The sequence below is a fragment of the Tubulanus polymorphus genome, chromosome 12 (assembly GCF_964204645.1).
Source record: "Tubulanus polymorphus chromosome 12, tnTubPoly1.2, whole genome shotgun sequence".
NCBI lineage: Eukaryota > Metazoa > Nemertea > Palaeonemertea > Tubulaniformes > Tubulanidae > Tubulanus > Tubulanus polymorphus.
Window position 1 is genome coordinate 10,631,397 of NC_134036.1, and position 17,610 is coordinate 10,649,006.

Consider the following 17,610-nt stretch of genomic DNA (forward strand, 5'->3'; position numbering starts at 1 on the left):
AGGGCACGATGTTACGGTATCTGTTCTTCTTCATATTCTCTTTGTTGGATGCCACCTCGCTGGCGCCTTCTTTCAATTTCGGAACGCTCTATCGAAGAATTGAGAATAAGAGATACGAAATACGCCGATTGTGAATGGTAATTTACGTAACGTCGGATTAAAGCGGAGGATCTGGTCGCTCTACCTCGAATTCGTTTTTAAGAATCTTCATGTTATCGTCCAGTTTATGCAGCGTATGCTTGAGAAGGTCGTGAACAGACACGCCGGACCACACGACCGTTTCGTACAAGTCGTCTTCAGCTTCTGCTCCTGAAGTGGTGGCTCTTGCTGCTGCTGCCGCCGCTGTCGCTGCTGCTACTGATGTGGAAGCTATTGCTACAGCTGGTGCTCCTGTGGCTCTCGCTACTGTTGCTACGGGGGCAGCTGTAAATGTTTCAAATATCAATAAACCTGAACAAAATAAGTGAGCTGAATAGGCCAAGACTAACTAGCCGCGTTGGCACATAACCACTGTTCACTAAAGGGAAGTAAAATGAACCTTCTGTACCTGACACATTGTTCACTGTTTGCTATTGAGAGGTGCACACTATTAGGGAGGTACTGATCTATGTATCTTAGATAGTAACATTTTGGGACCGGGCAAATGGTGTTAATTATAGGGATGTGTTCACTAAGCAAGTTGGTAGACAGACCTCGATGTGCGCTCGAGGATGGAAGATTGAAACATGCCGAGCTCGCTGTAAGCATGTTTTTGAATGGCTATGGAAAAGCAGTGGAACCAAAAACAAGAAATAAGGATTTTCCGAGAAAAAAGAAGAAAACCCCACGCGAGAGTTAGGAGGAATTGGAAAAAAGCAACGAAATGAATGCAAAAGTCTAGAATAAAATTAAAGAAGCAAAACTCCAAAGAGCACACTTACAGGGCACGATGTTACGGTATCTGTTCTTCTTCATATTCTCTTTGTTGGATGCCACCTCGCTGGCGCCTTCTTTCAATTTCGGAACGCTCTATCGAAGAATTGAGAATAAGAGATACGAAATAATGCCGATTGAAAATAGTTATTTACGTAACGTCGGATTAAAGCGGAGGATCTGGTCGCTCTACCTCGAATTCGTTTTCAAGAATCTTCATGTGGTCGTCCAGTTTATGCAGCGTGTGCTTGGGAAGGTCTTGAACGGAGACGCCGGACAACACGACCGTTTCGTACAAGTCGTCTTCAGCTTCTGCTCCTGAAGTGGTTGCTCTTGCTGCTGCGGCCGCTGTTGCAGCTGCTACTGATGTGGAAGCTATTGCTACAGCTGGTGCTCCTGTGGCTCTCGTTACTGCTGCTACGGGGGCAGCTGCAAATGTTTCAAATATCAATAAACCTGAACAGAATAAGTGAGCTGAATAGGCCAAGACTAACTAGCCGCGTTGGTACATAACCACTGTTCACTAAAGGGAAGTAAAATGAACCGTCTGTACCTGACACATTGTTCACTGTTCGCTATGGAGAGGTGCACACTATTAGGGAGGTACTGATCTATGTATCTTAGATAGTAACATTTTGGGACCGGGCAAATAGTGTTCATTATAGGGAGGTGTTCACTAAGGAAGTTGGTAGACAGACCTGGATGTGCGCTCGAGGGTGGAAGATTGAAACATGGCCAAGCTCGCTGTAAGCATGTTTTTGAATGGCTTTGGAAAAGGAGTCGAACCAAAAACAAGAAATAAGGATTTTCCGAGAAAAAAGAAGAAAACCCCACGCGAGAGTTAGGAGGAATTGGAAAAAAGCAACGAAATGAATGCAAAAGTCTAGAATAAAATTAAAGAAGCAAAACTCCGAAGAGGACACTTACAGGGCACGATGTTACGGTATCTGTTCTTCTTCATATTCTCTTTGTTGGATGCCACCTCGCTGGCGCCTTTTTTCCATTTCGGAACGCTCTATCGAAGAATAGAGAATTAGAAATACGAAATACGCCGATTGTGAATGGTAATTTACGTAACGTCGGATTAAAGCGGGCGATCCGGTCGCTCTACCTCAAATTCGTTTTTAAGAATCTTCATGTTATCGTCCAGTTTATGCAGCGTGTGCTTGAGAAGGTCTTGAACGGAGACGCCGGACAACACGACCGTTTCGTACAAGTCGTCTTCAGCTTCTTCTCCTGAAGTGGTGGCTTTTGCTGCTGCTCTCGCCGATGTTGTTGCTGCTGCTGATGTGGAAGCTTTTGCTACAGCTGGTGCTCCTGCGACTTCTGCTACTGCTGGCACGGGGGCAGCTGCAAATGTTTGAAATATAAATAAACCTGAACAGAATAAGTGAGCTGAATAGGCCAAGACTAACTAGCCGCGTTGGCACATAACCACTGTTCACTAAAGGGAAGTAAAATGAACCTTCTGTACCTGAAACATTGTTCACTGTTTGCTATTGAGAGGTGCACACTATTAAGGAGGTACTGATATATGTATTTTAGATAGTAACATTTTGGGACCGGGCAAATGGTGTTCATTATAAGGAGGTGTTCACTAAGGAAGTTGGTAGACCTGGATGTGCGCTCGAGGATGGAAGATTGAAACATGGCCGAGCTCGCTGTTAGCATGTTTTTGAATGGCTATGGAAATGAAGTCGAACCAAAAACAAGAAATAAGGATTTTCCGAGACTGAAAATTAGGAACAATTGAATCAGAAAACTGAAAATCCGGAAACAGTTGACCGCTCCGCACCCTGGGCGTATCCTCCTCGCCTGCCGCAGTAGCCGTGCCGGTACAACGTCGAATTTCACAGAAAAAAAAGCTATTAACAGAATGCTCACTTATGACGTTCTGATAGATGGGTTGACCCCCTGAGGTGGCGGCGGGGGCGGTGGGTTGTCGACCTTGTATGTTCTGCATCGGCGCCGACTGTCCGTCCGTTTCGTTCGACCGCTTCGTGAGGCGTACCAGACGCTGTTCGTACCTGCAATGAAAAAAACGTGAAAATATGCATCGGTGCCGTTCAATAAATAGATCGTAACGATTCGACTGTTTTGATTCTATTTCTGGGAAACGAGTTCACAAGATTGTACTGAAAGCGGTATAATTAATGCAATCGATGCAGACTTTTCCGTTTACAATACAGATTGTAGTCTGACGTGCTGATGGTCAAGTTTTGGAAATTGCACTGATAAAAAGTCTCAGGTGAAGTACTGAACACAATATGTGAAGTGTGGACGACAAATCTTTTGAAGGTGCACTGAAAAATGTGAAATGTGGACGATAATTTTTTGAAAGTGAGCTGATAAAAAGTCTAATATCTGGTGTTTGTATTTCATTTCCAATCATTCCAATCAAAAGTCTTAGGTGACGTACTGAACACAGCGTGAATTGCTGACTATCATTTTTTGAAAGTAAAGTGTTTAATGTCTGCTGTTTGAAGTTCATTTTCAATTGAAAATGTCTCAGGTGAAGTACTGAACACATGCGAAGTGTGGACGATCAGTTTTCGAAAGTGAGCTGATAAAAAGTTTAATGACTGGTTGATTTCTGAAATCATTCTAAATCAAAGACTCATCAGGTTAAGCGCTGAAGCCTGGACGATCGAAAATCGCCGTAGCTCGGAAATAACCTAAATCGCAATCGTTCGCCGGCGTCAATTCTCGGTTTCTGGGAGCGGGACAGGGGCGAAATATCGTATACCTTACCTCACGAGCAAGAAAACAGCGACGGCGCACAACACGACGAGTAACACCGCCGCTATCACTACCAACAACACGACCGAGCTCTGATCATTGCGAGGGTAGATCGGATCGCCTTGCATGCGTGTGTACGTCACGTCGACATTCTGCAAAATCACGAGAAAAAAAAATGTATATTCCAAAATGTTATGTATATATATATGTTCCAAAAGTCTTGAGCTATACCATGGGCTAAGCGAATTCAACGTTTTGACTATATCCTAATGGTCTTCTTCAAGAATATTGCATAGAAAATACTGGAGACACCGAAGATGATCGAAATTTTGAATGAACTACAAACTCGAAGAAACTTTTCAGACTCGATTTATTTCATTCTTGGTCTAGGATTAGTGGCAAAGCATAAGGATATGAGCCTTATAAAGCTACAATATACCGGGGGTCTTAAAAGTGTATTCGCATTACTCATCTTGCTGCTTAATGACACATAAATTCATTAAACACTTGTTATACTGCACTGTTGCAGATTTTTTTACATCCATAATACGTCCGATAGTACCCGTGCTGAGCTTAGCCTGTTGTTGCGCCCGACTCCCCTACCTTGCGAGGGGCCCTACCCCTTAGAGGTATACGATCTCAATCGACACTTGTATTATATCGCGATATCAGCAGTCTACACCAATGCGCCATCTATCCAAATTAGCTGTCATTATCGTTGCGGCTGATTTGCCACTGAACGCACTCTTTAAGGATACGGATCTATACGTACCCCGTCGACGGTAGTTTCGACGCCCAGTATAACGACGTACGGCGTCTCTTTCTGTAGCGGCGCATTATAGAATCCGCTGTAGTTTTTACCATCGCCGATCGTAAACGCCGTAATCGGCAATTCGACGACGACCGCCGCCAGGTACGCCTTCAGTCCGAGTCGGCGCGCTTCCTCGTAGTTCTCGTATCGACGTTCGCCGCGGATCGCCGCAGCGCGCTTCTTGCGACCGCCGATTGGGACGTCTTGTTTCTCGACCACGAAGTGGTACGCGCTGAAATCGATTCAAGAATTCAAAAGTAATATCCTCAGTAACATCTTTCATATTTCTGTTCAAATTAATCAGTAATCAACAGTAAGACCCTGAGGAACATCTTTCATATTTCTGTTCAAATTAATCAGTAATCAACAGTAAGACCCTTAGTAACATCTACTCGCTTTGACTAGACCACGGCACTCGCCGACGGGCTTGGGATACAGTTGCTGGGGTTTTTGATAGTGTATTTGTGTTTTCATTCATTATTCTGCAATAAATCCGAGAAAAAATGTCTTGGTACTGATTCGTTTAGAAAGATAATGGCCGCTGGCTCCACACACACGGCGACCTCACAAAATACTGAACAAACTTCGTTTTTCAATCTAAAATCAAAACTTTTATTTCATATGACACTTACTAGTGATATGACAGTTATATATCCTATTATTCCATCCGACTGTGAGACACTATCAATTTGTGAAACGTCTTTAGTAATATAAAAGAAAAGGTAGTTGACGAAGCGTGATCGTATAGGAAAAACTTTACAGGCGTTGAGACGGCAACACTAGGTCACCGAACGTCGTTCAACCACTGAGTTACGTCGTAACGAAATCCCGCTTTATTTGAATATAGAAGGGGAATACTTGTAGCAGGTGCCCGTGTGACCTAGTGTTGCCGTCTCAACGCCTGTAAAGTTTTTCCTATACGCTCACGCTTCGTCAACTACCTTTTCTTTTATATTACTAAAGACGTTTCACAAATTGATAGTGTCTCACCATTTGATGGAATAATAGGATATATAACTGTCATATCACTAGTAAGTGTCATATAAAATAAAAGTTTTGATTTTAGATTGAAAAACGGAGTTTGTTCAGTGTTTTGTGAGGTCGCCGTGTGTGGAGCCAGCGGCCATTATCTTTCTAAACGAATCAGTACCAAGACATTTTTTCTCGGATTTATTGCAGAATAATGAATGAAAACACAAATACACTATCAAAAACCCCAGCAGCTGTATCCCAAGCCCATCGGCGAGTGCCTGTGACTAGACCCTTAGTCATCTTCACAAATACAAGATTGTTGAAAAGTTTAGATAAACTAAAAGCTCGAAGAAAAATTTCGGACTTTTCGTTTTTAATATTTTTCTACCATCTCTACAACGCGGGCTCAAGAGTATTTCATCAAAATGGTCGTCGTTACCTGACATTGCCTTTGGTCACGGGCGTCAGTTTGATGTCGATGGTTGAATTTGTGACTCTTACTACCTCGGGCGGTGAAATGTCGAGTTGACCTACAGAGATACCGCACGATCAACGATCAATGAATAATATAATTGTATAAACCTCTCTGTAAACATTTAAAATCGCTTTTCGTTTTATTTATTTCTCTTTTACAGAAGCGTATCTGTGACTATTTTCCACTACTTATCCCCTTACGCTAAAAAATTCGTTTCAAGCGATCCGCCCTGAGGGGTCCCTAGTTTCGCTCTAGGCTGGCGTACAATAGACGGTTTGTAAGGGACACCGAATCAAATCAAAGTCAAATGATCATATTTATAAGAGGGACAGTCCGCATTGCAAGATACAAAACCAGGACAATCACGCCTACCTGATGTCCAGAATTTCCACTGCGCCGAATTACCATACCCCTTGCCGGTTTTAGCTGTCACGTTACAGGCGTACTGCGTAAAAGACTCGAGTTCAGTCAATTCTTTCCGCGTTTCCTTTAGTTCGAATTCGATCGGCTTTCCAACTGCCCGTGCTAAAGCTTTGCCCGGTAAAGTTTGCACGGGTTTACACGCCAACTGTTTTTATTTTTCACCGTCCATATATCGACATAGGATGTTACGGGGAAAATGAAATCAAAAGAAAAGAGAAAAACAGCTAAGATGACGTTAAATCCAACACTGAGAAAGAGAGAAGGGATTGAGACGTTTCCATGGGCTAATAATCTATCTTTATTTACACAACGTTTTATTTACACGACTATATTCTTATGAAAGTCATCACCCGGATTCAACAGGATCTTCAGTACAGCTGACGATGACCATATATATATATATATATATATATATATATATATATATATATATATATATATATATATATATATATATATATATATATATATATATATATATATATATATATATATATATATATATATATATATATAGGATATAGTCAATATGTTGAAATAGATCATCAACTCATTAAAGAAACCTATCTATTAAGACTCCTTTATTTTCCACTTAACGTGGAATTATATCTTCCTTTAGTGTGCCTGATTTTACAACTCTGCTTTTCGCTGGTTGGCCTGCTGTTTACGTTTATATAATGTATGTGCAAAATAAATCAATTAGCTATATTGTCATCTGGTGAATCTGGTATTCATTAATGTGAATTATTCAGGAAATCAATAAATAAATAAATGAATGTATTATCGTTACAGCACTTACCAGGACGAGGGATATTTCAAGTACACGGCGATCACGTTGAGTGGAATAACAATTAATACAATATCATTTATTCTATCGCGAATATTTCTCGCAATCTCAACGACGCCTACGGCAGGGTTTCGCTTCCCGCTCTGCGGCTCATATACACAAAATGCGAATAGTAACGGTTTATTGTTGACTATAAGCCCTTGCAGCCACAGACTTCCCTGACTTTTTCTAAAGAAAATTCCCTGATCCTTAGCTCTTTTTTACAAGATTCTCTGACTTTATTGAAGACAAGAAAATGCCCCGACTTTCATTGATTTCCAGGTAAGTGGCCAACATGTTCGTCCATACCTTATATCCGGAGATTTTCCCGTTCGGACTTTTCGGTGGCTTCCAAGTCAGCTCGGCGCCGGATTCGGTTATGTCGGACGCGCTGACGGCGTCGGGCGGACCGGGTTCTGAAATGTGTGTTGTACAGATGTTATCAAGAAACAGAAGAAATGCGTCTAGCAAGTTTCGAATGACTTCATGTCCCGAGCGGTGATGATGATAGCCGCGATCACACGGAACTAATTTGGCAGGGATCAGGCCCCGAGTCAAATTTGGCCTGTGTCTGATTAGAGAGCGCGTTCACACATAAACCACTGACCCGATACTAAAAACGATCGAAGTGATTCACTTCTGGAACCAGTTGCAATTCACAGGCAATAATTTGACCCGTGCTCACAGAGATCTATTCGAGTTTGGTTATCGAAAAAAAGAAAAATTTTTATGTATCGGTATACGGGTAAGTGAACTATTGAAGGAGATCATAATACAGGGTCTCTCTACCGAGTAGTCAGTTTAAAAATACTTCTAAAATAGCTCGTGAATCTAAATTATGGGATCCTGGTGAAGAAATTATTGAAATGTGCAAGTGGGCAGCAAATAAGTTACAGAGAATTAAGTGTGAAAATCAAAGAACGAATGATACTAAATTTAAGAAATGTGATCACTTATGGTTAAGGTCCGGAAAGGAAATCCTAAATGATATTTCGGAATTTTTGATTTATATTTCTGCTGGAACTTTTGCCTGTTCTTCTAGCTCCTCCTCGGTTAGAGTTTGAAAATAAATGCGAGGCAGCCGTTATTGACCTTCAACAAGTCGAGTGTGAAGATTCTTTGTCTCAAGCCGTGATAGGCGAGGTTTCGAATTTTTTTCAGGAACGGTTATTGACCTATGACTACGCTACTGACGATACCTATTCCAGTAATGACAGTGATAACCATCCAATCATATTAGCATCTGTAGCCAGTACTGTTAACGGGAAAATAGGTACCATTCCTCATAATGTTTTGATTGACAGCGGAGTCATGATATCGGTAATGGACAGTAGAGTTTATCACTCATCTCCCTTACTTAATAAACTACCTATCAAAAAGGCATCATTAACTGTGGCGCATTCAGCAAATGGAAGCCCTATATCTTTAGAAGGAACGGTGGATATACCTATTCAGATAGGTTGTGTGCATTTTTCTCAAACAGTATTTTTGGCAAATCCTATACAACAAACCTTGATATTAGGATTAGATTTCATGAATGAAAAAAAGGTTGTATTAGATTTCGGTTCAGGAAGCATGTCTATAGATAATGGTCACCCGATAAGATTACAAAATCAAGTGGGCTTAGGCCATCAAGCTAAAGTGAGAGCAGTTAATGATATATAGTACCACCAAAATCTCAGTACGAAATAAGAGGTAAACTCTCGAATTATCTTTCTGATAGTAATCAGGTTCTTTTGGAACCAGATCGCAATCTTTTGGATCGCGGTATAGTATTCACAGCGATGAGTCAATAGTAGAAGTACGCAATAAGTCAGTACCGTTAACACTATATAACTTTACGAATGCCCCGATAAAATTGCATAAAGGCACCTCTTTAGGTTTTGTAACTTTGAATTATATGATGAAGTCAACGAAGGTGAACAATCAATGCAATGAACCCTGGAACTAGACAAGCTAGAGTCTCTGTGGGTGAAAAGTGTTTAGAAAATGACACTCAAAATATCACTTTGAAAGATATCAATATAACTAATACAGGTCTCAGTCCGGAATTGAACTAGAATTGACTAAAAATTTAAAAGATTAACAAGACAGTTGATTTAGTGTATTCTTAGTCAATTCTAGTTGAATTCTAATTAAAGTTAGTTGTAACTATCTTCAACTAGAATTCAACTAGAATTGACTAAAAATTTAAAAAGATTAACAAGACAGTTGATTTAGTGTATTTTTTAGTTAGTTCTAGTTAAATTCTAGTTGAAGATAGTTGCAACTAACTTTAACAAGAATTTAACTAGAATTGAATAAAAATTCATTAAATTAACAAAATTGTCTATTTTAGTTTAATTTTAGTTGTTGTTCAAATTATTTCAATTTTACATAATAAATGAGATTTTTTTTAAATTCTTAACTTTAATTTGTTATTTAATCATTCCAATTTATGACTGAATTCATTTACTTTAATTTGTTATTTAATCATTCCAATTTATGACTGAATTTATGATTTCTAAATCCTTTTTCTGTCTTGTATTTTTTACTACAAATTTCACATCTTTTAATATTATTCATTCTATCTGAAATGTAATTGATATTATTTTTCAATTCAATATATTTTATTTTACAATCATCATAAAAATGAAACAATTGTTTCAAACTATAAACTGAAAACCGAAACTAACCCTGAAATCACCATAATTAATTTCATTTTCTCTTGATTTCTGTAAATAAGATTTAACAAATTTAATATATTTTCACTCATTTAATTAGAAAAAGATTTTATAAGATTAATTCACTAGTTAATCTGATTCAAGAACTTTCTTGTGATTATTACCACTTTTAGTATTTAACTTCTTTAATTTCTTGCTCAATTTAATATTTTCATTCATCAAATCCTTACTAATATTCTCATAGTATAAATAAAGCGCAGCCAATATTAATCCACCTGCTACAAGATAATGTTTCAAATCACTTTTCCCAGTTGGAATGAAACCATCCATTTATTTAAGAAAGAAATTAGAAAATTAATATATATTTGCTAGTTTTTAATTGAATATTTTATTATCATTTTTAAAATATTAAACTTTTAAATGATTAAATCAAATAAAAATTAAATTTACAGTTAAACAATTTAACATTTCAACAGTCTAACAAATTAACATTTCAACAGTCAAACAATTTATCATTTTAACAGTCGAACAATTTAACATTTCAACTGTCAAACAATTTATCACTTCAACAGTCAAACAATTTAACATTTCAACAGTCAAACCATTTATCATTTTAACAGTCGAACAATTAAACATTTTAACAGTCAAACAATTTAACATTTCAACTGTCAAACAATTTATCACTTCAACAGTCTAACAATTTAACATTTCAACTGTCAAACAATTTATCACTCCAAACAGTCAAACAATTTAACATTTCAACAGTCAAACAATTTATCATTTCAACAGTCTAACAATTTAACATTTCAACAGTCAAACCATTTATCATTTTAACAGTCGAACAATTAAACATTTTAACAGTCAAACAATTTAACATTTCAACTGTCAAACAATTTATCACTTCAACAGTCTAACAATTTAACATTTCAACTGTCAAACAATTTATCACTCCAAACAGTCAAACAATTTAACATTTCAACAGTCAAACAATTTATCATTTTAACAGATGAATAATTAAACATTTTAACAGTCAAACAATTTAACATTTCAACTGTCAAACAATTTATCACTTCAACAGTCAAACAATTTAACATTTCAACAGTCAAACAATTTATCATTTTAACAGATGAATAATTAAACATTTTAACAGTCAAACAATTTAACATTTCAACTGTCAAACAATTGATCACTTCAACAGTCAAATAATTTAACATTTCAACAGGCAAACAATTTATCATTCTAACAGTCAAACATTTTAACATTTCAACTGTCAAACAATTGATCACTTCAACAGTCAAACAATTTAACATTTCAACAGTCAAACAATTTATCATTCTAACAGTCAAACAATTTACCATTTCAACTGTCAAACAATTTATCATTTCGACAGTCTAACAATTTAACATTTCAACTGTCAAACAATTTATCACTTCAACAGTCTAACAATTTAACATTTCAACAGTCAAACAATTTATTATTTTAACCGTCAAACAATTTAACATTTAACAGTCTGGCAATTTATCATTTTAACAGTCTATTAGATATTTAAATCATTAAACTTAATTCAATAATTATTTGACTATTTAAATTATTTTTAAGGTAGAATTGTTACTCTTTACACCAGTTTTTATGCTTAATTGTTTGATAATGCTTTGATTTATGTGATTTTGAATATTTACGCAATAACAATGAATTTTTTCATTAGGATTAAATCTTTTGAATTCATTTTCTAAATCTCATTGAATTGCAATATCTTTGAAAGATTTACTATTTTCTAAATCACACTCAATTGCAATATCTTTAAAAGAATTATTGTTTTCTAAATCACATTGAATTGCAATATCTTTAAAAGAATTATTGTTTTCTAAATCACATTGAATTCCAATATTTGATGAATTTTCATTATAGATAATTTGTTTATTATCAAAATTACAATAATATAATTGTCGTTTTTCAATTCTTAAGTCTATCCTATCGATACTTTTTGAAAGTATTATTTCACTTTCTCTTTCATTAAAAGGAAATTTAAGAATAATTATTATGTTTTCATCTAAATTACCTTTATAATTTAAAACTGTATTAAATATTTTATGATTTTTGGCACCATTACCTAGAGTATCTATTAGTTCAGTAATTGAATATGTTTCATTTAATAATATCTGATTAATAACAGTAATATTATCAATTTTATATTGTCTTCCATATACTAAATTTTTTGCTGAAATAAAATTTTTACTGTGTTAAACTGTGAAAATGATTTATTGGTTTCATTGATTTCGATTTTAAATTTGGGTTTTCCTTCTTTCTTCATTTTTATAAGGAAAAAAATACTTGTGGTGATGAGGAATGTCTCGTACTCTAGTATGAAATGAGTTATTTCACTCGCACTTTTAATATTGAAAATCTAAATTATTTTACTCACACTTTACTCACACTTTTAACATTGAACATCTAAATTATTTTACTCACACTTTACTCACACTTTTATATTCTTTTAATTATCCATTTATTTTACTTATATTTTTATTCGAAATCTGTTAAAATATGAATTATTTCTCACACTTTACTCACACTTTTGTAATTAACATATAAATAATTTTAAGATAAATGAAATTCATATAAATGATGTTCATTTATATGAAATTATTAAGAGTAATAGGGAATTTAGGCTTCATTTTAGAGGGAGAGAGGTTTAGTGAGCTCGACCTCTCGACCTCCTGGTCTGAAAGCCTACTTTTCCTATTACTGACCTACATTGAATGAAATATTACCTAATATCGGTAAAGGGAAAGGCAAAATATTTACAACTCTAGATTTACATTCGGGATATTTTCAGATTCCTATGCATTCGGATTCTATAGACAAAACAGCTTTTGTTTGCAACAGCGGGAAGTGGGAATATTTAATGATGCCGCAAGGGTTAGGAGGAGCTCCCGCTACGTTTTGGCGGAATATTACATACGTTTTAAGGGGCCTCCTTCATGACATTTGAAGAAACCAAACAACTGAAGAATCCTTTTTCGATTCATCAATTCCGTAAGTTGGAACCGTAACAATGGTTTCATCGATCGAATACGTTTTTCTGCGCGCGTAGGTTGATTCGTGCGGGCGCTGGGAGTCGTCAGGGAATTTGTTTTTTCGCTGGAATGCATTGATCAAATTGTAAGCGGTGTGAAATGCAATCATCGATCGATCGATCTAACGTACATGTAGCTCTGGGGTGTGGATTTTCACCAGTTTTTGAAAATATGCTGATAAAATGTCCAATGTCTGATGTTCCTAGTTCATTTTCAATTAGAAATGGTGCAGGTGAAGCACTGAACACGTGTGAAGTGTGGACGATCAGTTTTTGAAAATGCGCTGATAAAATATCCAATGTCTGGTGTTCGTAATTTATTTGTTGTTGTTCATTTTCAGGTAAAACTCTCTCGATCGAAGCATACGTGAAGTGTGGACGATCTTTTTCGTTCGAAAGTGCGCTGATGTCTACTGTTCGGTGTTCAGTGGTATGGGGTTCAGAAGTTCCGCGGCCACACATGAAGTGCGGAAGATCCGGTTTGTTTTTGAAAACGTGCCGATTAGAATTGGAGGAATAGCGATATTAAGTAATTGAATGAACGAACCTCCGGTAGCTGTTGTTATCTCAATTTCGTCGCTGTACTTATAGGTGACACCGGATTTATTCTTAACTCCTACTCTCATGATATACCGAGTATAAGGAGTCAACCCGGTGATTGTCGCTGATGTGATACCAGTCCCGGCATTGAGTTTCGTCCACATCTCTTCGTGTTTATTCTTGTATTCGACCTGATACCAAGCGCTGTCTGCTTTGCACCGTAATTCATCAGCCGTCAAACCCTATAACGCGAAATTCAAATTTAACATACGCACATCTCGAATCATCATCAATCCGCTTCGGAAATAGATATTGCAGGAATGAGGATAGGATGAACAAGCTTATCAACAAAAATATGAACCCCACAATCACGATATCGAAACTGTCAAAATTATTAAAAACGCGAATATTCGGTTTTACACTAAAAACCAATTTCAAGGGGAATGAAACCGAAAGAGTGTAAAACCAAAAATTCGGGTTCATAATAAATTTTAACAGTAGTTTCGATATTTTAAAAACCTTTTCGATCTCGTGATTGTGGGATTTATATCTTACTCGTCTCTCGCGATTCAGTGCGTACATTTACGGCGTTGGGCTTATCAACAAGACAACGACTCGAAATCTATCCGTGAATTATCGAATTGAAATAGTCGTCAACTCCATAACAGACGATATCTGAATGAAGACTAACCGTCTGATACCCAATTCGACGAATATCGAAGGCCCAGTCGAACGAGCTTATCGAATAGCAAATTTTGCTCATTTAACTTCGCGCCATCTTGATGATACAGCGGCGATATTTTTCAGGGCACTTTTTCCACCGGCAACTAATAAGACAGCAGTCCGCGGCGCAAGATTTAGCTTAAATTCTCGTTATTGTCCCTCGAGTTTCTAGAAATTGTATGTATGAAAATCAAGCGCGTTGGAAGCTTCTTTGTTGCCGCCCGGCCAATTGCCCATTTTGACACGCCTAATTTACCTCAATTTCGTCAAAAACATGGTATCATAAAAAACGTCATTTACTAAATTTGCACTTCCAACGCCCCCTGCAAATGCATTGGAATTTCAAGTTTTTCCAGACCCTAGTTTTGGCTGCGTGGGAACTTAACTTGCCCATTTTCAGTATAATGCCCTTTTAATTTTTTTGTGCTCTGTCAAAGTCCGCACTTGGATCCGCCCCTAAATCGATACTTACATGCCACGATATTTCAGCCTTGGCCTTGGTGTACTGCGACAAAGGTCTACTATCATCCTGAAGCCGAGTGGATTCTAACTTCAAACGGGTCGGTCCTTTCGTAGGCTCTATTTCGATCAAAAGAATTGACAATAAATTATTGACAATAATATAGCCGTGCAGCATTTCCGAAGAAATGTGCAACAACTGCCAATAACATTTTAGGTTCCTTCGAGTTTCGGATAGTTTTTTATTCAGGATAACGGCCATACACCGCCGCCACCAATTCCAGGATGGTCTGACAAACAGACGATAAACGTTTAGTCGAAAATTGGTTCATCATTTTTTATTCACCTTCGATCTAATTTTGATCGCTGGATTTGCAGAGGCTCACGGCGAACCAAAATATCATAACGCGAGCGCAGTATGATATATAAGCGGATATACTGGGGGTTATCCATTTACTATCAATGTGTGACGAGTCCCCGCGAACGCGAGCCTCGTATGAAGGATTCGTATTTTCTACTCGGCGATTATAATAGGGAGCTGCAGCACCGCCTATCCCGCCAGATGGGGTGACGAGCACTCTGTCTCTCCAATAATTAGGTTGTAAATAGTGTATGTTGTTAATAACTTTGTGATATTTTATTAAGACAAGTTAATATTTAATGTTGATTGTAAATATTGTATACTTTCTATAAGTCTCCCTCCATGTACCATAGAAATGGTTGGAGTGTAAATAAAATCCTATTAAAATCCTAAACCATGCGTTGTCAAAATTAGTTCATTTCCAATTGATTTTAAACTGCATTTCTAGGCTCCCGAATCCGTATATCGTCATAGGCCCCACCGAATATACAATAATCTTTCTACTCAGTGATCGGTACAGTTTTAATTAATTAATGATTGATTTAATCGAGAGAAAAGTCCATTCGGTTTTTTTGATAGAAATGTAGAAGAAATCGATCGCGCAAGACCGAGTAACCTACTCTAACAGCGAACCTGGCGGATTCTCGCCTGCCATAAGTAGAATCAGCGATTGCTTAAGTTTCCGTATTTCCCTTCCGTTATCCCGGAACTTACCTCCACACGTGGTTTTTGCATTCGATACCAATTTCACTAGTAGATCCGATTTTGACACCATGGAATCACCCTGATATTTGTGGAGGTACACGGCCACGGTGTAGTTGGTATTCTGCGTCAAACCTGTGAGCTGTATTTGAGTTTGACTAGTGACGCCGACGTGAACCCAGGGTAAATTGCCATCAGCTTTCTTCCATCCTACAACGTACCAGACATCGTAGTACACCGTGATGTTACCGCGTCCGGAATCGACGACGGAACCGGAATAAGCCGGCCAGTTTATAGTGATACTGTTTTCGGTGCTGATAGTCGTCGGAGTCGACGGCGAAGTCCATTTGAATTCTGGAATAAGAAGCAAATCGAACACGCACGGTACCATGATACGTTGATGAAATAACTCTTTTGACGAGGAAACTCTGCAACACTGACATCGCGGGTATAGCAAAGGGCTGCCAAACTTGAAAAACCGAATTAGGAAAATCAGGAACAATGTTTCCAGCTCTGGTCGAAAGTTTCTGAGAAACGCGTGTTAGCAATTACGCACAAAAGCCAGCGCTACATTATAAACCTCTCCGATGGAATTTCTTACAACTTCTGCCATTATTTTCGCAGACGAAACGATTCTCGTGCTTGAGTCATACTACAAACGAGCTGGCGACATCCTCATTGCTTCTTTCCACCCATGCGTAAATAAATGGGTGCCTGGTAATAATACCGATTTGATGGAAATCGCTGTTGAACATTCTATCACAGTTATAAGGGTGCGATAGAAATATCTAGCTATCACTATCACTATAACGCAGTAATCTTGAACTAAATACCGACACGCAATAACTATTACAGTTAGCATTCCTTCTTCGAATGAAGGTCGAAAATTTGATCCTTACAGATCGGTCATTCCTGGATTTGAGGAGTCTTCAAGGAGTTTTGTATTGGAGAAGATTTCAAATTTCGAGGAAGCGTATAGTCTACTCTACAATTACAAAATTGACAAACAAGCAAGCGAAAGGAGCTTCCAGCACCTTCAGAAGCAAGGGGAGCTGTAGGGAGCTTGTTAACGAAGAAAAAATGGAAAACCTGACACTCTGATAATAGAATTTCGTTTCCAACTAGGCCTCCATAAAAGGAGTGAGTAATAAAACTAACCTTGTTCGCAGCTGTGCCCGATGTAATTCGGCAAACATCCAGTTGAGCATGTACCGCTCAGATAGTCGCAGATTGCATTACCGTCGCAGCGACATTCGAGCATACAACCAAACGATGCCGGTTTGCTGCAATCCGATTTGGCTACAAAATAACAATATCACATGAGGACGAAACGTCAGTTGCTAAAAAAGTTATTCATACTTCACAGTGACAATTCAAGTTCCAAGTTCAAATGTATTAACGGAGGGCATGTCTACGGATACGTACAGAGATGTATAGAAAACAAATGAATGATGAATTTACAATTTTGTGCAATAAGCGAAAGTAGCTTGGCCGCCGTCGCGAGTACCGCGGTAAGAATGCGAAAGGAAAAAGAAAGAACAATAAGACAAATAAATGAGAGTTGATGTTATAATTTTCCGTAAATTTACGGAGAGATTTACGGAGGACAATAGAGGGCGGTCATAGAGCGTAGTGACGGTTATCAACATTATCGTCGGATTTCGGCGAGGTGTCTTCGCGCCATTATAGTCCATCCTCAGAGAATGAGCTAGGGATCTTTGTCACAGATATTGTCATTAAGTTGCCTAGCTAGTTACATTAGTTTTGGTTTTGGTATATATTCTAGGGGTTGCCACTTTAGACTAGCTTTTCCCCTGAATATTCCCGCGACATGCACACGTTGTTTTCCATGACTTGATCTGCTAAGAATCTAATCAATTAACACAGTCAACTACGTAAGTCACTAGACGGAAACTGTTTGATTCCGA

General features: G+C 37.8%; 1 protein-coding gene across 1 annotated transcript in view; it reads right to left on the minus strand.

The window, feature by feature from the left end:
* The window catches only part of LOC141913853 (uncharacterized), a 36,862-nt gene that overhangs the window by 8,003 nt on the left and 11,249 nt on the right, over window positions 1–17,610 (minus strand). Inside the window, exons 5-19 of the mRNA XM_074805017.1 lie at window positions 16,841–16,981; window positions 14,633–14,739; window positions 13,445–13,679; window positions 7,468–7,574; window positions 6,282–6,477; window positions 5,874–5,964; window positions 4,424–4,694; window positions 3,664–3,803; window positions 2,797–2,939; window positions 2,024–2,262; window positions 1,840–1,927; window positions 1,106–1,341; window positions 921–1,008; window positions 185–423; window positions 1–88 (exon numbers count right to left, since the gene is read on the minus strand). Of these exons, the coding sequence (XP_074661118.1) occupies window positions 1–88; window positions 185–423; window positions 921–1,008; window positions 1,106–1,341; window positions 1,840–1,927; window positions 2,024–2,262; window positions 2,797–2,939; window positions 3,664–3,803; window positions 4,424–4,694; window positions 5,874–5,964; window positions 6,282–6,477; window positions 7,468–7,574; window positions 13,445–13,679; window positions 14,633–14,739; window positions 16,841–16,981 (2,409 nt within the window). The remainder of the gene's footprint in view (window positions 89–184; window positions 424–920; window positions 1,009–1,105; window positions 1,342–1,839; window positions 1,928–2,023; window positions 2,263–2,796; window positions 2,940–3,663; window positions 3,804–4,423; window positions 4,695–5,873; window positions 5,965–6,281; window positions 6,478–7,467; window positions 7,575–13,444; window positions 13,680–14,632; window positions 14,740–16,840; window positions 16,982–17,610) is intronic.